At 41.0% G+C, this 27,875-nt stretch overlaps 1 protein-coding gene across 2 annotated transcripts in view; it reads left to right on the plus strand.

Moving 5' to 3' along the window:
• rnf144aa (ring finger protein 144aa) overlaps nucleotides 1-27,875 on the plus strand; it is a 77,197-nt gene that overhangs the window by 41,580 nt on the left and 7,742 nt on the right. For both annotated transcript variants that reach the window (XM_061968334.2, XM_072913647.1), the window contains exons 5-8: nucleotides 1,411-1,471; nucleotides 6,583-6,799; nucleotides 13,029-13,176; nucleotides 13,471-13,560. In XM_061968334.2, coding sequence (XP_061824318.1) covers nucleotides 1,411-1,471; nucleotides 6,583-6,799; nucleotides 13,029-13,176; nucleotides 13,471-13,560 — 516 coding nt within the window. The remainder of the gene's footprint in view (nucleotides 1-1,410; nucleotides 1,472-6,582; nucleotides 6,800-13,028; nucleotides 13,177-13,470; nucleotides 13,561-27,875) is intronic.

Below are 27,875 nucleotides of genomic sequence, written 5' to 3' on the forward strand. Positions count from 1 at the left end.
AGGCCAGTAGGGGATCCTCTTGTATGTAGACAAGTCGGATGCATAAGGAGTGGCCCATCCCGGGTCCCGACTTGGAACAGCTAGTGCATCCTTTGTGCAAACTGATCCGTGGCCACCTGATAACCTCTCCACGCAGAAGAGGGGGCAGATAGAAAAGAGAGATGGCAGATCAACTGGTCTAAAAAGAGTCCATTTAAAGTATAAATGAGTTTTCAGATGGGACTTAAATGCTTATACTGAGGTAGCATCTCTAACTGTTACCGGGAGCGCATTCCAGAGTACTGGAGCCCGAATAGGAAACGCTCTATAGCCCGCAGACTTTTTTTGGGCTCTGGGAATCACTAATAAGCCAGAGTTCTTAGAACGCAGATTTCTGGCAGGGACATAAGATAGGATGGAGCTAGACCGTTTAGTATTTTACACATAGGTAAAAAAAAAACTTTAAATCACATCTTAAGTGCACAGGAAACCAGTACAGGTGAGCCAGCATAATTGTAATATGATCAAACTTTCTTGTTCTTATCAAAAGTCTAGCAGCCGCATTTTTATCAACTGTAATCTTTTAATGCTGGACATAGGGAGACCCGAAAATAATATGTTACAGTAATCGAGACGAGACGTAACAAACACATGAATAATTATCTCAGCGTCGGTGGTGGACAAGATGGAACAGATATTAGCGATATTACGGAGATGAAAGAAGGCTGTTTTAGTAACACTCTTAATGTGTGACTCAAACGAGAGCGTTTGGTCTAAGATAATACCCAGATTGTTTTGCTGTAACGCGCTTCTATCTACATTTCTTAAACTTTACTAAGCAGTAATTTCTTGCTGTTGTTTCGAGCTATATTAGCGGTTAGCTTAGCTTTTATCATGCCTGCTCAAGGGTTGTTTAAGCGTGTAACATGTTTAGCCTCGTCCTCCAGTGATAATGGTACGTGAGAAATTCAGTATCTGCTGTAATGGAGGTGGTGTGTTGTGTTTATGTGTTGTGTATGGAGATAAACAATTAGCTGCATGCTGCTTGTCAGCTGGGGCACTACAAATAAATGCAATATTAGCCATACGGGTTAGGCGCTTTTGATAAGCAATAATCGGCAATGGGGATCATGTCTTACTTTTTCCACGAAAATCAACCGATACTGATCGGTGGCCAATTGATCGGCACAGCCCTCGGCTTTTGTTAAGATAGTTTAAGATCGCCTTCTTGTCCAGTTTTCCTGCCCTGTATTTTGCATGTTATACTGTATATAATGTTATGCCTTATCCATTCATCCCAAATGTTTTTTTTACTGCGATCTTGCTGTAACAACTTTACATTTTTTGCCCTTATTTGCTTTTTGCAGCATGTGTCTGTGTATACCTGTATATCGAGTGACCTTATTACTTCCTCTCCTCTACTTCTTCTAGATTGAGTGCATGGTGGCCACAGAGATGATGCAGCGATACAAGAAGCTCCAGTTTGAAAGAGGTGAGTCAGTACAAACAAAGAAATCTGGCAGTAATGTCCGTATTGACTTCAGCAGGACTATGGTGTGCTCAGCGACGGCCAATTTGACGATCACGTGGACCCCCGCCCACCCCCGCTAGTGTATTGCACAGCGACACACAAAAGGATGACAACAATGGAGGCTTTCGGCACGTGTAGCGGCACTGAGTCAATCATTTACACACTTTGGATATGTTTTCTGGTGAAGGTCACACACGTGTCAGGGCTTCAGCAGAGGATCTCAGCAACATCCTTTATCTTATGTCCTCTATACTTGCAGCGACATCTAATGCAATCCGGAAACTATAGAAACCATTTTTGTAAATTTACAGCCATGGAATAAGCTAAAAAGTCATTCTGGAGTGAGCATTAAGGTAATAAACAGCATGTATGTATCTAAGCATGTATTTAAATGCACAGACATAACACACACCCTTTTTTCATACGACTTATACAATGCAAGATGTTCTCACTAGTACTGTCTCTATTATTTTCAAATCTCCACACGCCCATTTGACAAAAGGCTCAGATTCCTGTGTAGGAAAGGCACAGACTACTCTGTTGTATCAGGGACTGACTTACACTTACATGCTAATCAGCACATTTGCTGCAGTGGAGAACAGTAACCAAGCGACGAAATCATGCTTTAATGGCCCTCACCCTGCAGGTTGTCCGCCTACATGCCCGAACAGAGTGTACATTAAAGTGGGCATGCCACAAGAATGCGTTTTTTTTTTTTTTGTAGAAGAGCTGAGAGTAAAGTGTCATTTCAGCTATAAATGTATTTTCCGGGCTATAGAGCACACAGTTATTCAAGCCGTGCCCACCGAATTTTTTAAGAAATATATATTTTTTACATACAGGTATATTAGCCGCTCCGGACCATAAGCCATATATACCGGTATGAAAGAATTTGTAAATGTTTATTTACATACCAAATGGTGCCTGTAACATGGCAGTAAATCAGCTGTTCAAACAAAACAGAAATCATCGTCATGAACCCACAAACTGTGGAAGCTAGCTTTCCAATCAGCTAAACAGAACTCCACGGTGAGTCCATCCATCCATCCATCCATCTTCTTCCGCTTATCCGAGGTCGGGTCGCGGGGGCAGCAGCCTAAGCAGGGAAGCCCAGACTTCCCTCTCCCCAGCCACTTCGTCCAGCTCCTCCCGGTGGATCCCGAGGCGTTCCCAGGCCAGCCGGGAGACATAGTCTTCCCAACGTGTCCTGGGTCTTCCCCGTGGCCTCCTACCGGTCGGACGTGCCCGAAACACCTCCCGAGGGAGGCGTTCGGGTGGCATCCTGACCAGATGCCCGAACCACCTCATCTGGCTCCTCTCGATATGGAGGAGCAGCGGCTTTACTTTGAGCTCCCCCCGGATGGCAGAGCTTCTCACCCTATCTCTAAGGGAGAGCCCCGCCACCCGGCGGAGGAAACTCATTTCGGCCGCTTGTACCCGTGATCTTGTCCTTTCGGTCATGACCCAAAGCTCATGACCATAGGTGAGGATGGGAACGTAGATCGACCGGTAAATCGAGAGCTTTGCCTTCTGGCTCAGCTCCTTCTTCACCACAACGGATCGATACAGCGTCCGCATTACTGAAGACGCCGCACCGATCCGCCTGTCGATCTCACGATCCACTCTTCCCTCACTCGTGAACAAGACTCCGAGGTACTTGAACTCCTCCACTTGGGGCAAGATCTCCTCCCCAACCCGGAGATGGCACTCCACCCTTTTCCGGGCGAGAACCATGGACTCGGATTTGGAGGTGCTGATTCTCATCCCAGTCGCTTCACACTCGGCTGCGAACCGATCCAGTGAGAGCTGAAGATCTTGGCCAGATGAAGCCATCAGGACCACATCATCTGCAAAAAGCAGAGACCTAATCCTGCAGCCACCAAACCAGATACCCTCAACGCCCTGACTGCGCCTAGAAATTCTGTCCATAAAGGTTATGAACAGAATCGGTGACAAAGGGCAGCCCTGGCGGAGTCCAACCCTCACTGGAAACGTGTCCGACTTACTGCCGGCAATGCGGACCAAGCTCTGACACCGATTATACAGGGAGCGAACCGCCACAATAAAACAGTCCGTTACCCCATACTCTCTGAGCACTCCCCACAGGACTTCCCGGGGTACACGGTCGAATGCCTTCTCCAAGTCCACAAAGCACATGTAGACTGGTTGGGCAAACTCCCATGCACCCTCAAGGACCCTGCCGAGAGTATAGAGCTGGTCCACAGTTCCACGACCAGGACGAAAACCACACTGTTCCTCCTGAATCCGAGGTTCGACTATCCGGCGTAGCCTCCTCTCCAGTACACCTGAATATACCTTACCGGGAAGGCTGAGGAGTGTGATCCCACGATAGTTGGAACACACCCTCCGGTTCCCCTTCTTAAAGAGAGGAACCACCACCCCGGTCTGCCAATCCAGAGGTACCGCCCCCGATGTCCACGCGATGTTGCAGAGTCTTGTCAACCAAGACAGCCCCACAACATCCAGAGCCTTAAGGAACTCCGGGCGGATCTCATCCACCCCCGGGGCCTTGCCACCGAGGAGCTTTTTAACTACCTCGGCAACCTCAGCCCCAGAAATAGGAGAGCCCACCACAGATTCCCCAGGCCCTGCTTCCTCATAGGAAGACGTGCTGGTAGGATTGAGGAGGTCTTCGAAGTATTCTCTCCACCGATCCACAACATCCGCAGTCGAGGTCAACAGAGCACCATCCCCACCATACACGGTGTTGACACTGCACTGCTTCCCCTTCCTGAGGCGGCGGATGGTGGTCCAGAATTGCTTCGAAGCCGTCCGGAAGTCTTTTTCCATGGCCTCACCGAACTCCTCCCATGTCCGAGTTTTTGCCTCCGCGACCGCTGAAGCCGCACACCGCTTGGCCTGTCGGTACCTGTCTGCTGCGTCAGGAGTCCCATGAGCCAAAAGAACCCGATAGGACTCCTTCTTCAGCTTGACGGCATCCCTCACCGCCGGTGTCCACCAACGGGTTCTAGGATTACCGCCACGACAGGCACCAACTACCCTGCGGCCACAGCTCCAATCGGCCGCCCCGACAACAGAGGTACGGAACATCGTCCACTCGGACTCAATGTCCAGCGCCTCCCTCGTGACATGTTCAAAGTTCTTCCGGAGGTGGGAATTGAAACTCTCTCTGACAGGAGACTCTGCTAGACGTTCCCAGCAAACCCTCACAATACGTTTGGGCCTGCCAGGTCTGTCCGGCATCCTCCCCCACCATCGCAGCCAACTCACCACCAGGTGGTGATCGGTAGAAAGCTCCGCCCCTCTCTTCACCCGAGTGTCCAAAACATGAGGCCGCAAATCCGATGACACAACTACAAAGTCGATCATGGAACTGCGGCCTAGGGTGTCCTGGTGCCAAGTGCACATATGGACACCCTTATGTTTGAACATGGTGTTTGTTATTGACAATCCGTGACGAGCACAAAAGTCCAATAACAAAACACCACTCGGGTTCAGATCCGGGCGGCCATTCTTCCCAATCACGCCTCTCCAGGTTTCACTGTCGTTGCCAACATGAGCGTTGAAGTCCCCCAGTAGAACGAGGGAATCACCCGGTGAGGTTTTGGTGAATTTATGATACTGGAACAATACAAAAAGAATGTCGTTGTAAGTTAATAGTACTAACACAGACACTTGTAAACATGTTAGCATATTCATTAGTGCTAACGACACTAACTTGGTTACATTACGATATCATGTACAAATATGCATGAAAACACTCCTACAAACATCACGCTTTGGACGGTTTAGTAAGTATGAGATGTATTAACTGTATTGTAAAACTTACAAAAGTTGCTTAGAGTGATGAAAGAAATTGAACAAAGCATTAATATGATAAAGTTTAAGAGACTGTTCAAAGTGTTCACAAAGTACAGAGAAGAACAATTATCATAAATATCTTGAACTTAAAAAAAAAAAGAGAGTTAATGATTATTTATGTATTTAATAGTTGTTTACTTATGCTGTATATTTTTATTTATTCACTGTTCTGTTGCAAACAGAACAAAGAAATGGGATAAAACAGTGAGCAAACCCATCCAAAGATGGCGCTATAGCACAAACAATAACACCTTTTATGTGTCTGTTGGTGTTTTATGAAAATAATTTGTTGAATATAAAACATTATTATATGCAATCTGTTGTTGTGTTCCCTAATTTGAGTGTACATAAATGAAGGTGTGTGTTGCTGAGCCCGACCTGGACATAATCTGGACTGTACATAAATGCTTATTTTAAAAATGTAATTTTGTTTACTGATTATATGCAATCTGTTGTTGTGTTCCCTAATTTGAGTGTATATAAATGAAGGTGTGTGTTGCTGAGCCCGACCTGGACATAATCTGGACTGGACCTGGTTTTAAGAACCCTTCAAACAATATAATTTAATTGACAACCTGGTCTGGTGAAGATAATGCCTCTATTTAAAAATTTAAAATAAAAAAAGTAAAACAAAAAATCAATTAAAACAAATACAGTTACATAGAAACTGGTAATTGATGGAAATTAGTAAAATTAACTGTTAAAGGTTAGTACTATTAGTGGACCAGCAGCACACAATCATGTGTGCTTCACGGACTGTATCCCTTGCAGACTGTATTGATATGTATTGTAGGAACCAGAATATTAATAACAGAAGGAAACAACCCTTTTGTGTGAATGAGTGAGAATGAGTGTAAATGGGTGAGGGAGGGTTTTGGGGTTGGTGCACTAACTGTAAGTGTATCTTGTGTTGTTTATGTTGATTTAATAAAAATAAATAAAAATAAACATAATGGCCGTTAGCAAAGAAAAATTCATAAATTAGTTGCACCGTTTTATAAGCCGCAGGGATCAAAACGTAGAAAAAAGGTAGCGGCTTATAGTCTGGAAAATATGGTATTTGATTATCCACGTAAGTGGTCACCTGTCATTTGAAGTTGCTATTACTGATTGACTATACCTGACAATTAACAACATAACATATTTGGCACACAAAAGTTTAATGCTCAGTTTGACATATTTTTACAGGATGTGTCAATGATGGCTTCCTGTTTATTTTGCATCTTTAGAGGTGCTCTTGGACCCTTGCCGGACGTGGTGCCCCTCGTCGACCTGCCAGGCTGTGTGCCAGCTGAAGGAGGCCGACTCTCCGGCGCGGCCCCAGCTGGTACAATGCGCTGTTTGCGCTCTGGAGTTCTGCTCAGCCTGCAAGGCCAACTGGCATCCGGGTCAGGCCTGCCCGGAGAATAGCCTGCCCATCACCTCTTTCCTACCAGGAGAGAACAGGTACTTTTTCTCAGCCGTGTGATCTGAAGTCATATTTGATAGTGATGAAGGTTTTACATATGTTGGATTAGATTAAACAACATAATGTAAAACTACTGCTGTCAAATGATACATATTTTGTAAATGTTGAGTCATCTTTTCACTTATCTATGCACTGACATATGCATTGACCTGATCACTGACCGTATAACAACCCGCACCTTCTTTCAGGTAACCCATCCGCAGTTAAAGTAAATGAGCATGTGTGGTCCAAACAAAATGCTTGATTGATCTGATTGTGATAAATTACTTTTATATGCGCTAATTTGATTGTGATTAATTGCATGAGTTAACACATTAGCTTTGACAACCCAGATAATAACCAAATATAAAAACAGTCATCAGCTCCATGTGTCAAAGATAATTATTACCACAATAAGATAGAATTAATGATTAACTATTGAGATAAAAACATAGTATATGTTTTCTTTAGGAATATAATGTATATTTAGCTAAAAAAAAAACTGGACATTTTTTTGGGGGGTATTTTAAACAGCACAATTCCAGTATTTTGTTTTTGAACCCCAAAAGGGACAAGCGGTAGAAAATGGATGGATGGATGGATGGAAGTTCAAATATGTTCCAAGGGAAGAAATAGGAATATAAAGGAATTAGAGGGCAATAAACTACAAATTTGCAAAATGTGTGTCTAATATGGGGAGTTAACTATTGATAATTGATTTTAGTGCTGTCAAACAATAACAATTTTTAAATCACATTAACTGCTCATTTTAATTTTGGTTAATCACAGAAGTTGCTTATTTTGGACATGTTAAAAATCAAAACAAATAAAATAATACAATAAAAATAGTCACGATTAGAGTGCATCTATAGAACAAATACTTCACAGTGAAAACACTTTAAAAATGAAAACAAAACACAATGATTCAATACTTACTGCCAAATCTGTGCTACTCAACTGGCGACCCGGGGGCCAAATCCGGCCTGGGAATGACACCATATCAGCCCCTGAGTTCAGTTCAAAACTTGGGAGACAAACTATTTTGCTAAAAAGATCCTATAAACACTAAATGGGTCCTGTTGTACGGAGGAACTTGGACCACTAAACACATTGGCAAATCCTTGCATTAGCATTTTATCTTGCTAGCAAACAGAACACTGGTGTGATTTACATGGGCAAAGTGGCTCAGATGGTTGAGCGGTTTCGAATCCAGCTTCCGCCATCCTATTTACACTTCACTCACCTTTCTCCAGGTGCCGCTCACACTGGTGTATAAATGTGAATGAATGTTTGGTGGTTAGAGGGGCTGTCACGCCAAATTTCTTCCCTCTACAAACCCCCGCCCCCCCCCCCATTTACTTCTGGGGTCATTTCCTCTTACGTCATTTCCTTTTACTTACGTCATTTCCTCTTATGTCATTGACAGCGATCGATAACACTTCGACTTTGACACAGGACAGCAGCACACACAATATTGTAGTGAAATGGTTTCAACAATAATGTTGATTTAAAGTACAGATATTTTAACAGTATTATATATTAATTAATATTAGTGAAATGGTTTCAACAATAATGTTGATTTCAAGTACAGACATTTAACAGTATTATATATTAATTAATATTTTTTGCACGTTACCACGAAGACAGAAGTTCCCAGCAGCGGCCCTAACACTCTGCCTGGAATTTTTCGAAGCCTGCTGGTGTTTGACATAAGTCCCCTAGGAAAGATAAAGACAAATGTCATTCAGTGACACCACCATTTTCAGGAGATTTGGATTCTATCGATCGCTGTCAATGACGTAAGAGGAAATGACGTAAGTAAGAGGAAATGACCCCAGAAGTAAATGGGGGGGGGAGGTTTTTGTAGGGGGAAGAAATTTGGCGTGACAGGGCCGTAGGTGCACATTGGTAGCCACGCCCAGGGCTAACATGATGGTAGCTTACCACCATCATGTGTGAATTTGCAGTGAATGAATGATGGGTTTTTAGTTCTCTCTGTAGCACCCCTTTAAAGTCCTCTGGTGGCCAGAAAGTTCAGTTCAAAAAACTTGGACTCATTTTTGCAGTGGACTCCTAAAAACATGAGAGTGGTGTCATAGAGATGATCTTCAACAAGCTGTTTTGCAGCAGATTGCTCTTATAACTTTAACAAGATGTCTGCTGTAGAAGACCGATCCTTAGCTTTCTAGAAATGTGGCCCCTAAAGCAATTTAGTCAAATGTTTCTGATTTAAATATTATCATGGGGGTGGGAAAAAACAATAATGACAAAAAAAAATTGGAAAAAAAGTTTGCTTATGACAAACACATTTGTATTATTTAGATAATACTGTATTTACACTTATTTTACTGAACACTTTTTTCCAGGTAATTCCCATGGAAACTGTCCAACTGTATTCCTGAAATTATTTTTTAATATTTCTAGAGGTTTCTAGAAATATTCCTTTTAAAGATTACTAAACACTTTGTTGTCACTTGTCACTATAAGTAACAAACATGACCCGAGTTCCTACCTTGCAATAAGAATAATAAAATCCACTGGATAGGTTGATTGGCAACACTAAAAATTGGCCCTAGTGTGTGAATGTGAGTGTGAATGTTGTCTGTCTATCTGTGTTGGCCCTGCGATGAGTTGGCGACTTGTCCAGGGTGTACCCCGCCTTCCGCCCGATTGTAGCTGAGATAGGCTCCAGCGCCCTCCGCGACCCCGAAGGGAATAAGCGGTAGAAAATGGATGGATGGATGGATGGATGGATGTAACTAATCGCATTTCAGATAGGACTATTACTTGCTCTTGACATGTTAACAAGTAGCGATCAATATGTTGTGCTGTGCCCACCTTTCTACTGTTTAGTACCACATGTCAATAAAGCTCTGTATTCATGGATTGATTTAATCTGACAAGTAGACTGGCTGACTCCCCAGCTTCAATAAATAAGAAGACATAAAACAATATGCTGTGAGTATAACCCGGGCACGGTGCCCACTTTGAGCATGTGGGGGTTCAGGAAAGGAGCTGCCCCGAGACGCACAGCATGAGGCTGACCTATTTTCTCTGCGCTATCCTCTTACTGAGGAAAAAGTCATTAGGCCCGTAAGGCTTCCTCCATCAGAGGCTACACATAGAGGATTAACAACTCTACTCTTAGACTTCACACTTGTTGACTGCATGCTCATGCTTTGCACATGACCTTTTATTCTAACTTCAAGTGCACTCTGAGGACTAACCCACATGAAGCATACTTTAAATCATTTCAAATATTGAGGGCTGTTATGTGGCTTTATTTAGGGGAAATCGCGTGCGCGCACACACACACACACACACACCCACACACATACACACACATCCCTGTTGACCAAAGAATGTTAAAAGCTGTCAGTCAGATGTGCCAAAGTAGATTTATTTGGCTAAAGTTTGTAGACGCTGCTCCAGAAACAACAGAATGAGGCGCGCACACATGCACATATTCAAACGCCATTAATCGCCACGTGCACAGCAATGCAGAAGACGTCAATAACTCGCAGCAAAAATCAGAGATAAATAGTTCAGTGATGATGGTGGATGTTGATCAAAGATAGATGCATCTTCCTCTGCAGTAAAGTAAACACACATGCTTGGCCACTTTGTTAAGAAATATATATTTGTGTACAGCTTTTACTATAATTCAGATCTAATTAGATTATGCAAGGGTTCCTAATATAGTGGCCTGTGATTTTAGCAGTTAATTACTAGGGATGTGCCGATTGATTGGTATCGGATGATTCTGGGAAAAAGTATGTCACCACCATTGCTGAGTAATGCCTTTTAATGCTGATCACAATTGCCGATGGCTGACATTATTTATTTTTAGTCTCCCGACTTACAAGCTAGCATTTAAATAATGTGTTGAGCCACTAATAATAATAATAATCTTGTATTTTACAGCAAATAAACTGCATTTCTTAGTTGTTACTGCTGGGGGTTGTCACTGTCTACAAACTCCGGGAATAATTCCCTAGACAGAGGAGGAATTTGAAGGCAAAAACCAAAGGATTTACTTGAGTATAGCAGACAGTAGTTTTTTATTTTGTTTATTTATTGTGTACTATTGACTTTGTTTTGATCAAACTTGTATGTAATACAAGAAAATGAGCTACTAGTTTAAGTAATGTGTTGATACTGTATTGTTAAACTAGTACTCCCCATAAATAACAAATAACAAATGACATGTGATCCGTGTCGGTATTAATATTGTCCAATCTCACTCATGGATGATCAGAATCAGTAGCATAAGACTCTGATTGGAACATCCCTAATAAATTCCATAGCTGACAAGAGTTTGAGTGCTGTGTCCAGGGTTTGTACGCTTTGCAATAATTGATTTTCCATGACTTCTATAAAACCCTTTACTAAATTTCCATGAGCCAAATAAAAAAATGTTCTCCAATGGACCACCAAAAACTAATTATGGTAACACTAATACTACATTATTATGTACATACTATTGTTATTGTGGTAACCATTAGGCTAAATCTGGGACATCGGATACTAAAGCTACTAAATGTGTGCTGGTATGACAATACAGTTTCTTGGCTCTTAAGTAAAATGAGGATTGTACCTGAAATGTGCCTCCCAAAAACAAAAAAAACACCAGACAGATTTAGTTTTTACTTCCGCTCCATCCCACAGTCTCACGTACAAATCTAAATGGTGGTTAAGACTTTTGTTAAACAGCGCTACATCTTTGGGATGCTAATGACAGTAAGAGTTGTCTGAAGTGCAGAACAAGCCCAAAAGCACACACTTGTTCTTCACACAGTTACAGTATTTTTCGGAGTATAAGTCGCACCAGCCGAAAATGCATAATAAAGAAGGAAAAAAACATATATAAGTCGCACTGGAGTATAAGTCGCATTTTTTGGGGAAATTTATTTGATAAAACCCAACACTAAGAATAGAATATTTGAAAGGCAATTTAAAATAAATAAAGAATAGTGAACAACAGGCTGAATAAGTGTACGTTATATGACGCATAAATAACTAACTGAGAACGTGCCTGGTATGTTAACATAACATATTATGGTAAGAGTCATTCAAATAACTATAACATATAGAACATGCTATACGTTTACCAAACAATCTGTCACTCCTAATCGCTAAATCCCATGAAATCTTATACGTCTAGTCTCTTATGTGAATGAGCTAAATAATATTATTTGATATTTTACGGTAATGTGTTAATAATTTCACACATAAGTCGCTCCTGAGTATAAGTCGCACCCCCGGTCAAACTATGAAAAAAAGTGCGACTTAATAGTCCGAAAAATACGGTATATTACGCTGGAATCTGGCTGTCCGGGAACATGCAGAGAAAAGCGGCTTGTGTCCTTGGTTGACTTGAATGAGTTAGTATGAATTCACGCATTTTAGTGCCCACAGTGTCTCGGTTGTAAAGACATAGTTTTTGCAGAAACGTCCAAAGTTGTCTGCCTTGTTGCTGTGGAATCTGTCGTAGTGTTGCTGGCTAGCTAAAGATCTCTATGACAGCACTCTATTGTTTTTAGGAATCAAAACTGTGAGTCTTTGTGAGTTTTGCTTAACTGATTTCGCAGGTCACAAGTTGAACAACCCAAATGATGAAAACGAGAGGACCTACAATAGAACCTTGAGGAACAGTTAAAAAATAACCACTGACAGCATCTGAAGTAAACACAACTACCTTAATGTTATGAAAAAAAAGGAGAAGTCTTAAAGGGGTGCCTTGAGGAATTCGTAATCACAAGTTTAGACCCCAGTGTTCTCTGTTTGCTAGCAAGGTTAAAATGTCAATGCAAGGATCTGCCAATGTGCTTACAGTGGTCCAAGTAGATGAGCACAAAACATGTTTGTCTCTCATGTTTTGAATGGTGTCATTCCCTGGTGGGCTGCCAGTTGAATACCCCTGGACTAGAGTGAATACATTTTCCACACCACCAAAATATCATGACGGTCTGTAGCAATGTACACGTTTTACGACACATCATCTTTATTTGTAAAATAAAACTTAGGATATATTTTAGTTTTCCGAAACTTTTGAAAGAAAATATATTTTCAATTACTTTTACAGGGCCTGGAAATAGCATTTTAAAAAAATCCATGGATTTTCAAGTTTTTTCATGACGGTGCTAACCCTGTGTGTAGAGAGCTAATTTGTCCATGAGTTTAGATCACGCAAAAGAGCTTCCTACCTTGTCTTCTTGTTTGTCGCAGTCCTTTCTACAAGAACGAAGAGGACGACGCGCCCATCAAGCGCTGTCCTAAATGCAAAGTTTACATCGAGAGGGATGAGGGCTGTGCGCAGATGATGTGCAAGAACTGCAAGCACGCCTTCTGCTGGTACTGTCTGGAATCCCTGGATGTGAGTCACTCCCACTTTTGTATGCTGTAATAATCTGTACATTCAAGCATTGTTTATTTAGGAAGCTACAGCTTAATAAGGGAGAGAAATTATGTAATTGCATGTTTTTTTTTCCCGCTTTTAAATCCATCACGGGACTCATACAGATGCTGCTGCTTCTTATGTAATCTCAGTTGTACATGCACAGCCATCTGGGTCGCCTGGGTCCTTTTTTAAAGTAGCCATTTTAATTGTATTGCACAACAGCTGCCCACGCCTTTTCAGACTGTAATCTGTATTGTGTGTGTGTGGCAGGACGATTTCCTCCTGATCCACTATGACAAAGGGCCTTGTCGAAACAAACTGGGCCATTCCAGGGCATCCGTTATCTGGCACAGAACACAGGTGAGAAACGCTCCTCCCTTGGCACGCACTTATACTTCAGACCACAGCGTGGCTGAGCACGTGCACTTCCTTACACACGCACGCACGCACACACACACGTTCACTCACTGTTATTTTGACAGTACAATAGGTAAAAGGACAGCTTGCTCTCTGTCCCCCATCCCCATCATAAGCAAGGTTTACGTAATCAAAGTTGTGCTCTTTCAACATCAAGATTGCAGAAATCGCCTAAACGTTTTGTTAAATCAAGTAATAAACCCGATAATCTAAGAATTTTTGTCAGCGAAAATAAAGTTTGATTTTAGTAGAACCCAGACCACTACTAACTTGCTACTTGCTCGTTCACATAGGACGATTTAAGACATATTAATGAGTGGACAGTGACGTTTAGATTTTAGGGTGGACTGTTCCAGGACTTGAATAGTAAGTCTTGGCTCTTCACCAATGTATTACGCCCTTCCACTGCCTGCCTCCTCATTAAAGGGGAACTGCACTTTTTGGGGAATTTTGCCTGTCGTTCATAATCATTATGAGAGACAAGAAGACTCAAGTTTTTGGGTTTTTTTTGCATTCTAACATGTAAACATTGGCTCGTTTTCATTGGCTCGCAATGGAGCTAATGGGAACAATCAATCTACCTCTAAATCACTTTAAAAATGCATTCAAAAACCGTCAATACTTAATTTACGTTCTGTAACCTGTATAATAACCAAACTGTAGTGAAATTGTTATTGTACAAGCAAACACTGAGGAACTATTTTACTTGCGTAGTAACACATTGGCGTGCTACGGTCTGAGCCGCAAGAGCTAGCTACGGAAAGAGATGAGCTCGCAACTGCATCAACACGAAACGCGTTTGAGTTTGTACTGCACAACAATGCGATAGGACACCAATCTGTGCATGAACAATCATATTACAGTATCTGTAAAGTATTAGCCCACATTTCATGTTTTGTTTGTACACAGCTAGACAAACAGTGCTGCGTGTATCATGATCAATATAATGTGTGATTCACTCAATGGACAGCTGTCTGTTTGGCCAAGCTGGCCAGGGACGTGTTTTCCGGTTTATTTGGGTAAGCACTACGTTTATGTCGAAATAGCATGGCTTTTCATTCCACATTTTGCAGTTTCAAGTCACTTTTCACCTCACTTCCTTCTGCTCCAACGTCTTATTCTTAGTTCATCCTCCATATATTGAAATAAAATAAAAAATACGGTTGTAAATCCTCATTTGTCCAAAAATAGTCATCTTGATCTGTTTTTTTTTTTTACCGAATCTGCCATGATTAGAAGACACATCCCTTTCTTTTCCGGAAGTTGTACACAGTTGTTGCCAGAAGTCGGAAGTGTGCTGCTTTGGAAACAAAAATAAAAGTGCCAAAGAATTAGTTCCGGCATTGATTACAATTACTAAAATACGGTAAATATTTAACATATTACATATTGTTATGAACGTGTCTGTTACTACATTATATATAGATTTGTAGTGTGTATAAAAAAAGTTTATGGAGGATTTTGAAGTTGTTTTGAAGGACTTTGAAGCAGGACATACATTCCCCCTTTAGCCTGTATGTCGATATGTCATTGACGAGGCTAGCATGCTAAGCATTCGTTGCACGAACATACTAGCTGTTAGACAAGGTCATACACTGTATTGGACAATATAGTTTACATATGACATTTCCATTTATTACAAGTAATAAGAAAATGTAAATGCCTTACTTACCTATCAAGGATCAAATTAACAAGTTTGGCATCAGATGAAAAAATCTTCTCCGCCTTCAATCGTCTGCATCTTTCAAAGGCATCCCCAATACAAATCCTTGTTTTGTTCCTGGCTTTGTCATGAATAAGTTGAGAATCGTAATGACGCCTTTTAGATTTACTAAAGTCTGACATGTTTAGTAACTTTACCAGTGGCAGTAGTCAGACGAAGATGGCAGTGCGTAAGTGGCAACCTGGATGTGACACACTCACAGACTTTGTATTTCGTCAAACGGTGGAGGGCGGGACACCGAAATGAAAACGATAACAAGATTTCGGGGCTGTAAATTTAATTTTGAAATGAGCATATCCTGGCTGAACAACTGATATCAGTTATAAAGGTATTCGAAACCAACATTATTTATTAATGCGTTTTGACGTATCAGGAACATTTAATGATGACTTGACATTAAATTATTGCATATGGCACCTTTGAGGTTTGAGCGTCAAATACATATTTATGTTCCATTTTCATTATTTCCTGTTTAAATACTATTATTTTATTATAAGTGTACGCACTGCGCATAATTAATTTTACACTCTGCTCAGAGCAAGTGCATACGTTGTACCCCACTCGACCCAGCTCGTCTGCTTAATAAAATGGCGGACGATCTTCATAATACACTGTCTTGAATGCACGTTTGGAAATTAACTGAAAAAAATGATGAGGCTTTAGTCTCTTAGTCTGAATTGGTTCTGAAATAATGTGATGCACCATATTCAGTTTTTTTTGAAATGCCAAGTTATGCAGAGTTGATTTATTACGTTGTACATCTTCAAAGATGCGTTATCCTTTATACTTTATATATTAGTCGACAAAAAAATACTGTAATTTTAGTCGACTAAAATGTTGAGGAATTTGGTCGACTAAAACGAGACTAAAACTAAATCAACTTAGATGACTAAAATATGACTGAAACTAAAATACATTTTCGTCAAAAGACTTAGTAAAACTAAATTAAACACTGCTGCCAAAATTAACACTGCTTTGAAGGTTACAACGGTGACTCCCATTAGCCGCATCTTCCAAGCGTCTATCATCTTTAAAATCCACCCCAACACCCCCACAAAAAAAAGACAGGTGTGTCCTTGTCTCTCATAAGGGTTGTGACCCAAAAAAAAGTGCAGTTTTCCTTTAACTCAAAAAGTACCGACTGATTGCGTAACAAAACCAGCAGTGAAATAAATGCTACTGTATGTTGTCTTTTAAAATTTGTATATTTTGTTTAACCTCCTTCCTCCAAAATATTTAGTTGACTTGTTTATACTTACCTACTAACTAATCAGCTTGGTAGAAATGTTTCTTTTTTTTTTGCCCATCCCTCCAAAATGTTGTGTATTTTTTACTTAACTTAAAAAGCTTTCTAGCCATGATGATTTAGTTTGTTACGAAGATATCGCTAGAATTATAACTACCGTATTTTTCGGAGTATAAGTCGCACCTGGAGTATAAGTCGCACCTGCTGAAAATGCATAATAAAAAAGGAAAAAAACATACCGGTATATAAGTCGCACTGGAGCCCGGCCAAACTATGAAAAAAACTGCGACTTATAGTCCGAAAAATATGGTACCTTTTTTGTTATGGAAAAAAAAAGATTTCAATCCTTCCTATTTAGGCAAGATGTCTGCATAGTGTTGTTGCCTTATTTTGTCAACATTAGCATACACAGTGGCATCTGTTGCCCAGTGGGGCAGGCTGAGTCACACAATTACACTTCAGCTGGTGGCAAGCGAGCTACAGCATCACTGGTGTGCGTGGGTGTGTGTGTGTCTTTGGTTAGCTCTCCTCATTTCACCCCTTACTCATACATTCAAGAGATGCACCAGAACAACCTTGCCAAGCTGACAGCCTTCATTTGATAACTTCAATTCATTTGGATCTTCTTTTACACAAGGCATTCAGGTTTGATAGTGTTAACAGCTAGTGTGTTTGTGACTTACACAATAGTAATGGAGTTAGTGTTTTAATTAAGAAAACATGACTTATTTGGTTGCGGGTGAAATAGAGAAAAGGAAGATGTGTCTGACCTCAAAAGAGGAGCAATGGCATTGTTGCATTTTAAGTGTGTTGATGCACGTGACTGCATTTTGCTTGGTTTGTGGCTCTGAACTGCCTGGTGTCTGGCTCCCCCTGGTGGTCATGGAACTGAACTAAAACCCAGCGTTTTCTTACACTTACTATACTGCCCGTTGAGTGCCAAATGGCACTACTGGGGTAATTTACAACTCACCAGGGCCACCTTCCATATGTAAATGCAGCCACAAGGGCAAAATGTGCTGCTAGGGTACCTGTGTGACAAACTGTGCGGGTGGACGTAAACAATGACCTGACAAAAATCCAATGTTTTTCTATATAGCAAAGTTTAAGTCTCTAAAAGTCTAAATGTGAGTGATGACACAGGTTTACCTTTATCTACCCATTTTTGACCTTCACTGCTGACAAACACAGGAAATCCTGGTTAAAACAATCCATCCATCCATTTTCTAGCGCTTGTACCTTTCGGGGTCGCGGGGGGTGCTGGAGCCTATCTCAGCTGCATTCGAGCGGAAGGCGGGGTCCACCCTGGACAAGTCGCCACCTCATCGCAGGGCCAACGCAGATAGACAGACAACATTCACACACTAGGGTCAATTTAGTGTTGCCAATCAACCTATCCCCAGGTGCATGTCTTTGGAGGTGGGAGGAAGCCGGAGTACCCGGAGGGAACCCACGAAATAAGAAAACAAATAAATAGAAAAAATCTATACAGTGGGTTAAGAAAGTATTCATCCATCCATCCATTTTCTACCGCTTATTCCCTTTTGAGTCGCGGGGGGCGCTGGAGCCTATCTCAGCTACAATCGGGCAGAAGGCGGGGTACACCCTGGACAAGTCGCCACCTCATCACAGGGCCAACACAGATAGACAGACAACATTCACACTCACATTCACACACTAGGGCCGATTTAGTGTTGCCAATCAACTTATCCCCAGGTGCATGTCTTTGGAGGTGGGAGGACGCCGGAGTACCCGGGGGGAACCTATGCAGTCACGGGGAGAACATGCAAACTCGACACAGAAAGATCCCGAGCCCGGGATTGAACCCAAGACTACTCAGGTCCTTCGTATTGTGAGGCAGATGCACTAACCCCTCTTCCACCGTGCTGCTCACAGAAAGTATTCAGACCCCTTTAAATGTTTCACTCTTTGTTTCATTGCAGCCATTGGCTAAAATCCAAAAAGTTGATTTTATTTCTCATTAATGTTAAAGTCTCAATGATTGTCACACACACACTAGGTGTGGCGAAATTATTTTCTGCATTTGACCCATCACTCCCGATCACCCCCTGGGAGGTGAGGGGAGCAGTGGGCAGCACCAGTGGCCGCGCCCGGGAATAATTTTTGGTGATTTATCCCCCCATTCCAACCCTTAATACTGAGTGCCAAGCAGGGAGGTAATGGGTCCCATTTGTATAGTCTTTGGTATGACTCGGCCGGGGTTTGAACTCACAACCTACCGATCTCAGGGCGGACACTCTAACCACTAGGCCACTGAGTAGGTGCTAATGTACACTTAGCACCCCGTCTTGACAGTAAAACAACCAGAAATGTAGATTTTCTTTCAAATGTATTAATAATAAAAAATTCTAAAATCACATGAACCAGATCAGATAATTTGTTGATGCACCGTAGGTAGCAATTACAGTGTCAAGTCTTTTTGAATACGATGCCACAAGATTGGCACACCTATCTTTGGACAGTTTTTCCCCATTACTCTCAAGCTCCCATCAGATTGGATGGGAAGCATTGTTTTTCATCCAGAATGTCTCTGTATATTGCTGCATTCATCTTAGTCTAGTCAGGGAGGTGACAGAATCAGAAGAGTTTTTATTGCCATTGTTTGAGAACGGGTTCACAAACTAGGAATTTTACTTGGCACAATCGTGCAACATAAAACACATATAACACAGAATAGAATAACATGAGCTGTAACTGAGCTATCAGATCTTGTTATTGTTCATGTGTCTGATGGCCGAGGGGAAAAAACTGTTCAGGTGGCGGGAGGTGTGGGTCTGGATGGACCGTAGTCTCCTGCCTGAGGGGAGAAGGGAGAATAGTTTGTGTCCAGGGTGAGAAGAGTCAGCTGTGATCCGACCCACACGCCTCCTGGTCCTGGAGGAGAACAGGTCCTGGAGGGATGGGAGTTTGTAGCCAAACTCAAACTCAGAGCTACAGCATTCCTCTGTGGAGAGGAGAACCTTCTAGAAGGACAACCATTTCTGCAGCAAACCACTAATCAGGCCTGTATGGTATAGTGGCCAGACGGAAGCCATTTTTTGATAAAAAGTTTTCAAAAATGCACATGAAAGACTCTCAGACCATGAGAAACGAAACACATGGTCTACTGGTAGTGCCCCGATCAACAAGATTATGACTCGAAACTGCTTCCAGGACATCGTGCGACACCCACGCTTTGTTGACGAGTTGCGACTGACCGGCTTGCTGCAGTCTCTGGCGTTTGGGGGTCTTTTGTTGCCACCTGCATCACTTCGTACAACCCAAGCAGGCACATCATCATGGATGAGCAACTTTTTCCAACTAAGACTCGCTGCTGTTTCATTACAACGAAACCTGACAAGTTTGGCATCAAGTTCTGGGTGGCAATCCAAGTATGTGTGCAACATCAACCCATATCTTGGCAAAGACTATGTGAAGATGTAGTGATGAAGCTTATGGACCTGTTCATGGACAAAGGAAGAACGGTTGTTTTACTTCATTGTCACTAGCGCAACGACTGCTCAGACAGGAGACCACCCTCTCAGTCAATAAGATTTGCCGGGAGCTTCCAGATTCTGCAAAAAGACTTCGGACCACGGGGAATTCAGCACACAGGTGTTTTCAGAATCAGAATCAGAATCAGCTTTATTGTCATTACGCAGGGTAACGAGATTGAGGCCATTCCATACAGTGCGATGTGTGCATGCTAGAAAAACAATGTGTAAATATATAAAAATATTTAAAAAATATAGAAGTGCAATGAATATAGTGTGAAATGAATATATACATGAAAAAAACAGGGTGGTTGGTGGAATGGGTTATTGCACCGAAGAGAAGGCAGTTATGAGGGACAATGGGGCAGTCCGTTCAGGATGGTTATGGCCCTGGGGAAGAAGCTGTTCTTTAGCCTGTTTGTTTTGGTTTTAATGCACCTGTAGCGCTTCCCAGAGGGCAGCAGGTGGAACAGGTCAGAGCCAGGGTGGGTGCTGTCCTTGATGATGGCACTGGCTCTGTTGAGGCAGCGGGAGGTGTAGATGTCCGTCAGAGAGGGGAGAGGGCGGCCGATGATCTTCTGAGCCGTCTTGACCACTCTTTGCAGCCTCTCCCTGTCTGCTGCAGTGCAGCTGCCGTACCATACTGTAATACAGTTGGTCAGCAGGCTCTCGATGGACGAACGGTAGAAGGTCAGCAGCAGGTCAGGCTTCAGGTTGTACTTCCCGAGGACTCTCAGGAAGTGTAGCCGCTGCTGAGCCTTCTTGATGATTGATGTGGTGTTGACTGTCCAGGAAAAGTCATTAGAGATGTGGACTCCAAGGTACCTGAAGGTGTGGACCCTCTCTACACGCTCGCCGTTGATGTAGAGGGAGGCAGGGTCGGTGCTGCTCCTCCTGAAGTCGACGATGATCTCTCTGGTTTTGCTGGTGTTGAGAGCGAGGTTTCATCCTCTGGTGCCACACTGACTGTTTATGCGCCCAAACGGAGGAAGATAGTCTGCATCCTCAGCATCATGCACACTGTGGTGGACACTGGACACAAAAAAAGCCTACCACAATGACCATAACAGCATGAAATGCAGTAAGGATGTCTTGGACAAGGTTGTGCGAAAGTACACTGCATGTGTGTTCAGGAACACGGCGTTGGCCAGTCGCTGTTATACAATATGATTGTCATTGCAGCGCTGAACGCACATGTGCTTTTATCAGGCATGTACTGGGTTCAAGGAGAGAGATTAGTGGACTTCATAGTGGCGCTTGCAAGTGAGCTTGCACAGTCTCATATAGCAGCCAAGGAGGAGAATAAAGAAAACCTTCAGCAACAACCACTCACACCTGGCACAGAGAAAAGGGCATTGTGCCAGGTGTAGTGTTGCTGCAAGAAAAAACATGCCACTCTGCACTGTGATTATTGCAACAAGTTCACATGTCGCAATTGCAGAAAGGAGATGTTGTGGCTGTGCCAAGTATGTTCTGACAATCTCTAAGCAATAAGTTGCACCAAGGTGCAAACATAAACTGTGTTGACCTCTAAATACAACTACTATTACTTTCTAGAGTGATCACAAAAGTGGAAATACCATTACTAATTGTTGAACACATAATGAAGTGATCATTTTATACATGAGGTGAAAAAATATAAAATTCATGAGAAAAAATTTACATATGTTGTATTGCAACATGTGCAACCTCACTCTTGTTACATTCCAATACACTTATTTGTGTAGCTCCTGTATGGGAAGACACAAAGCAGGTTGTACTACCTCAGGGGACTGACCAGCAGAGGTGGGACCAAGTCATTGTTTTGCAAGTCACAAGTACCGTAAGTCTCAAGTCTTTGCCCTCAAGTCCGAGTCAAGTCCCGAGTCAAGACAGGCAAGCCCCGAGTCAAGTCCAAAGTCAAGACTGGAAAGTCTCAAGTCAAGTCCTAAGTCCTGCATTTTGAGTTTCGAGTCCTTTCAAGTCCTTTTAACCACAGACTAATATATTAACACAGATTGTGTATGCTTTTCAAACGCTGTATTTATTTATTAAAACAAGTGCATTTTAAATTGCAGGAAAGAAAATTGTGCTGACATTGCACTTTATAATAGCACTATTAACCAGTCATTTTAAACATTAACTCATTCCTTTACAGAACAAACACATTGAAAAATGTGATTTAGGGCTATATAAATAAACATTGATTGATTGATTGATTGAAAAATAAAGTGCAAATGTACTTATTTGTACAAAAGTGTTAACATTGAAAAAACATGACATATACGTGAACATAACAAAAAAGTTGTATTTTTTATATGTCAGGGCCCTATGCTGCATTGCATTTGCAAAAGACCAAATTAGCCAAGAGTCTGTCAGTCATTTGTGCACGATGGGGGCGTAGTATGATGCCACCATGGCTGAAAACTCGCTCCACTGGAGCACTGGAGGCAGGCACTGCCAAGACTCTCATGGCCACTCGGAACAGTGAAGGAAGAGTCTTCATGTTCAATGCCCAGAACAAAAGGGGGGAGAGAGTTGTTTTGGGTTGGTGCACTACTTGTAAGTGTATCTTGTGTTTTTTATGTTGATTTAATTAAAAAAAGAAAAAAAAAAAAATTATTTCTTGTGCGGCCCGATACCAATCGATCCACGGACCAGTACCGGGCCGCGGCCCGGTGGTTGGGGACCACTGAGGTAAACAACCAACAGTATGTCAGAAAGCTAGCTAAAACGGTACACATATTCATAATATAGTATACATTTTAACTGACCTTTATTTTACTATTTTTGTCTTTTTTTAGGTGGCTAAAATACGCGGTGCTGCTGACCGCCGTCTAACGTTACGTGTGATATATTGACTAACGTAACCCTGCTTGAAAAAAATCACTGAACAAAAAGTATGAATAAGGTAGTGAACTGCAACAGATTCCCGTGTTTGCAATAACGTTATAACGTTAGCAGTGAGTTTACAGCCTCACTGATTTAACTACACAGCAAATAAAAGTCACGTTACTTATCCAATAAACGTTATCTTACATTCAAAACTTACCGTTCTTTGTGCAACTTCAAATGCCGGACGAAGTTGGAAGTTGTTGCCTCTCCATCAGTAATTTTCGAACCGCATGTGTTGCATACTGCAAACCGTTTTGTGTTGACCACCTCGTAATTTTTATACCCAAACAAAATTATTTTAGGTATCATTTTTTGTTCACTGGCCTGTGGTTTGGACATGTCTTCTTCGTTGGTTGTCCTGCAATTTGATTGGATGAATGCTGTGTGATGAAAACAAAGTAGATCTAATTTGATTGGCTGTTGTACTGAGACCACACCAGCTGACACACGCAACGCTGATAGACAAGTACACAATGAAAAATACGGAGCGCTCCCGAATAACTTTTTCATCTTTGGGTTTTGGGGAAAGTAGCAAGTCATGTCAAGTCATGTCAATTCAAAAGGCTCAAGTCCAAGTGAAGTCACAAGTCATTGATGTTAAAGTCTAAGTCGAGTTGCAAGTCTTTTTACATTTTGTCAAGTCGAGTCTAAAGTCATCAAATTCATGACTCGAGTCTGACTCGAGTCCAAGTCATGTGACTCGAGTCCACACCTCTGCTGACCAGATATCTAGACCCGTAGATTGATTGTTGTAAAATGTTATTTATCACATTGTTTACTTTCACTCGTCCAATAAAGATATGATTTGTGTATGATGACTCAGGTGTGATTCACTACAATAGTCTTAACAGCTGCTGATGGTGAGGCAAGCAAGGTTTACTGTTAAGAGAAATGTGTCAATATCCTACATTGGAACACAGGGTAAGAATACACTTCCAGGTCAGAGGTGACTATGACGCACATTTTTTTCCCGCACATGCGTACTAGGTGGCGTAGGGCCAGCGGATGGAGGGAGGGGCGGGTTCTTAAACGGTGGCATTGTGTGTGTGTGGACAAGGATAAGGTTGGTGGGATATAGCCTGGATAACCTTAGCCGGCTTAGTGTTGAAGGGGCCTGAGGTCTTTCTGTCCTTCTCCGAACCCCACAGCTGAGTAGAGAGTGTTGGCCTCACTTACATAACAATGGCGACAAGCTGGGCTTTTCACACCCGCCATTTGGCATCACCTTGGGCATGGAAGGTATAAGTGCCAAATGGCACCGCTTTGGTAATTTTAGTGTTAAAGCTGGGGTACTTGAATCTTGTGTTACCAGACAAAATTCAAACTGTAAATCCTAGGGATGTCCGATAATGGCTTTTTGCCGATATCCGATATTCCGATATTGTCCAACTCTTTAATTACCGATACCGATATCAACCGATACCGATATATACAGTCGTGGAATTAACACATTATTATGCCTAATTTGGACAACCAGGTATGGTGAAGATAAGGTACTTTAAAAAAAAAAAAATTAAATAAGATAAATAAATTAAAAACATTTTCTTGAATAAAAAAGAAAGTAAAACAATATAAAAACAGTTACATAGAAACTAGTAATTAATGAAAATTAGTAAAATTAACTGTTAATGGTTAGTACTATTAGTGGACCAGCAGCACGCACAATCATGTGTGCTTACAGACTGTATCCCTTGCAGACTGTATTGATATATATTGATATATAATGTAGGAACCAGAATATTAATAACAGAAAGAAACAACCCTTTTGTGTGAATGAGTGTGAATGAGTGTAAATGGGGGAGGGAGGTTTTTTGAGTTGGTGCACTAATTGTAAGTGTATCTTGTGTTTTTTATGTTGATTTAATAAAAAAAAAAAAAATACCGATAATAAAAAACTTTCCAATATTACATTTTAACGCATTTATCGGCAGGCCGATAATATCGGCCTCTCTGCGCTGACAGTCCCTCCCAGTCTCCTCCTCTCAAAGTGCACAAATCGTGCACACGCATAAGTTGTTGACAGTCTGAAGTTGTATCGAACGATCCCCTCTTTTGTATTTTGTTGCAGACTATCGGTAACACACGTCGCAAAAGGATACACACAAAATATAGGAAAATGGAACATTAGATGACCTGTCTAGAAGTTAAACAGCCACTTGCACGGACAAAGTTAGTTCAAGACTGGACCGCAATGCCCCCCCTCCATCTTGAATACGCCGGACCAATATTTATTTGGGTTTTAGCTCTTCTTTGGTTTTTTAGACATAAAGCGTCTTTTCACTTTTTCCTCTAAATTCCTCTTTTTGGGTTTTTAGCGTTAGATGCTGTGAAGGCAAGCGCAGGTATTGCGATCTTTCCAAGTGGATGTTCGGCAGGGGTTTTATTTACCAAAATACTTAATTATAAGGCACAGACAGCACGCAGACGTACGATTTTTTCATAAATTATTACGGTTGCAATATACTGTATGATGCTAGTATGATTTTTTTGTTTTAGTTAAAGAATATAACTTAAATACCCCAGCTTTAATACCATCTGTCTGCATTTGAAATGTGTTGGTGAAGAAATGTGTTTAACATTGTAAAGACGAGCCTAAAAAACAGGTTTGCTACTTTGTTCGCAAATATCAGAAAATATTATTAAATAAAAAATGTTTTAGTTGTTAATTGTTTTTTATTGAGGTTAATTTGTGTCCTTATTATGAAAGCTAATTTTGTTACACTGAATTTAGGTAACTGAATGTTTGCGTTTGAATTTCGTGAACTGATTTTTATTTTTTTTTTTACATCAAAGTGTGCTGACAATTTCAGTAAAAAAAAAAAAATTCTTTCAAAATGTGTTTAAAAAATTCAGTGCTGAAAAATTTTCTGCTTCAAAACACAAGATCCACTTCCGGTAAATTAAGACTGATCCTGTCTCAGAACCAGCCAATGAGGTGTCAAGTTTGAAGTCATGTGACACGGGTCTTGCAAAAAAGCATACAAAAAACAGTTACAACATAATAAACATTTCAATGCAGCCTGCTGGATGTGTCCAGACTATAGAAAATGATTCCAATGATTAGAATCTGCACTTTTGAGTGACAAACAGGTTACTACAGTAACCATAGGAACTATGTCACAGCAGCTCCATGCAGACCAGGCATGAAGCAGGGTGGGCGGGGCTTGTTTACACAGCAACAAGCCTGAGACTTGAGTGTCAGACGGAGGCAGAGTTCTACAACAAAGTTCTGCAGAAAAGTGATATTATATTGAATATGCGGATGGGTTTTTTACTATTTTCATTTGTTTTGCTGTGTTTGTTGCAGCTTAGTCATTCTTGCACGATTATAACAGATGTTAAACCAAGGAGGTGGTCTGCAATAGAGGAGCAACGTTCATATATTCTCAATATTCAGTGTTTTGTTGTTCATAGTTATTGTAAAATACACATTCTATATTTTCATGTCTATTCTGAGTGTCTTATTTAGTAAAAAACTAAAATGTCAATCCGTTTTTTTGAGATGGTCTGTTGTATAAAGTTTTTAGTATCAGTCATTATTGTGTGAATGTATCATTATGTGATCAGCTTTCTCCTTTGTCGCGGAATCTTGGGATTTGTTCACTAATGCACAGCAGCCTCCACTGTTTAAAGTGTTCTTAAAAAGTGATCCAAGCACCTGGCCTGTGGCGTGTAGGGCTGCATAACCTGCCTCATTTTAAGACCCTCACTTGACTACAAACTTGACCTCAGTCGCTGGTTCTGAGACAGGATCGATTGCTTCAGTCTTAATTGACCAAAAGTGGGTCTTGCCAAGCAGCAATTTTTTCTGCTCTGAATTTTAAAACACACGTATTTTGTTTGCAATTTTTTTTTTTACTTGAATTGTCACCATAGTTCAAAATTCAAATGCAAAAAATTAAATTACACACATTTAGTGTTTGAAAAAAAGCTTTCATAATAAAATACGCAAATTAACCCCCATATTTTCTCTACAATCAGGGTTCAAATTAATCTGGCAAGAAATAATTACAATTTTGGCACAATACTGATAAATCCATCATTTCAGGGATTGGAGGAAAATGTTTATCTGACCTCTGCTGAGTATTCTAATGTACTGCAAGGCTTTGTGTTCTCCAAACAGTACAGTTTAGTTTGATTAGTTGGCAATTTAGCAAACCATAATAGCCCTTACAAGCCATACCGTCCATATTTTTGTGTTATTGGTTAAATGCCTTTTTTTCTATTTATGGACTTTTTTTGTGCTAAACAACCAACTGGCTTATAACCAGCAAACAAAGCTAAAATGCTATTTAATCTGTTTTTTTCAATTGCCTCACCCTCAAAATATTGGTCTCCACTAACTCACTAACCATCTATAAAAGTTTAAAATGTGATTGTATTTGTTAAATACTGTATATTACAAATATTTTGGTGTTTTGCTCAAATGTTATGTTTACCATGGTTAACCCTCTAAAAAGTCAACAAACTAGCTCACCCATCATGTGTGTGTGTGTATATATATATATATATATATATATATATATATATATATATATATATATATATATATATACATGTGTGTGTGTGTGTGTGTGTGTGTGTGTGTATATGTATAGATATATAATGTATATGTGTGTGTCTATATGTGTGTGTATATGCAAATGATAATAGAAGCATTTCAAAAAGCGTTACACATGCTCCTAATTTAGTTGCTGATGTATGCAGTAACATTGCATAATTTGCAGTTGTAATAGTTTATCAAAACATTTATTAATATACTGTTGATATATGTTTATTTTCTGTTTGAAACTACACTTCTGTTAAAATATTATTAGCACTTATTCTTCTTTTTATTTACATTAGTTTTGGGCGACACTACAAATGTGGGCATCGATTCGATTTCAACATATAGGCAGTATTGTCCATATGGTTACTGATA

Source organism: Nerophis lumbriciformis, linkage group LG08, assembly GCF_033978685.3.
Source record: "Nerophis lumbriciformis linkage group LG08, RoL_Nlum_v2.1, whole genome shotgun sequence".
NCBI classification, from domain to species: Eukaryota; Metazoa; Chordata; class Actinopteri; order Syngnathiformes; family Syngnathidae; genus Nerophis; species Nerophis lumbriciformis.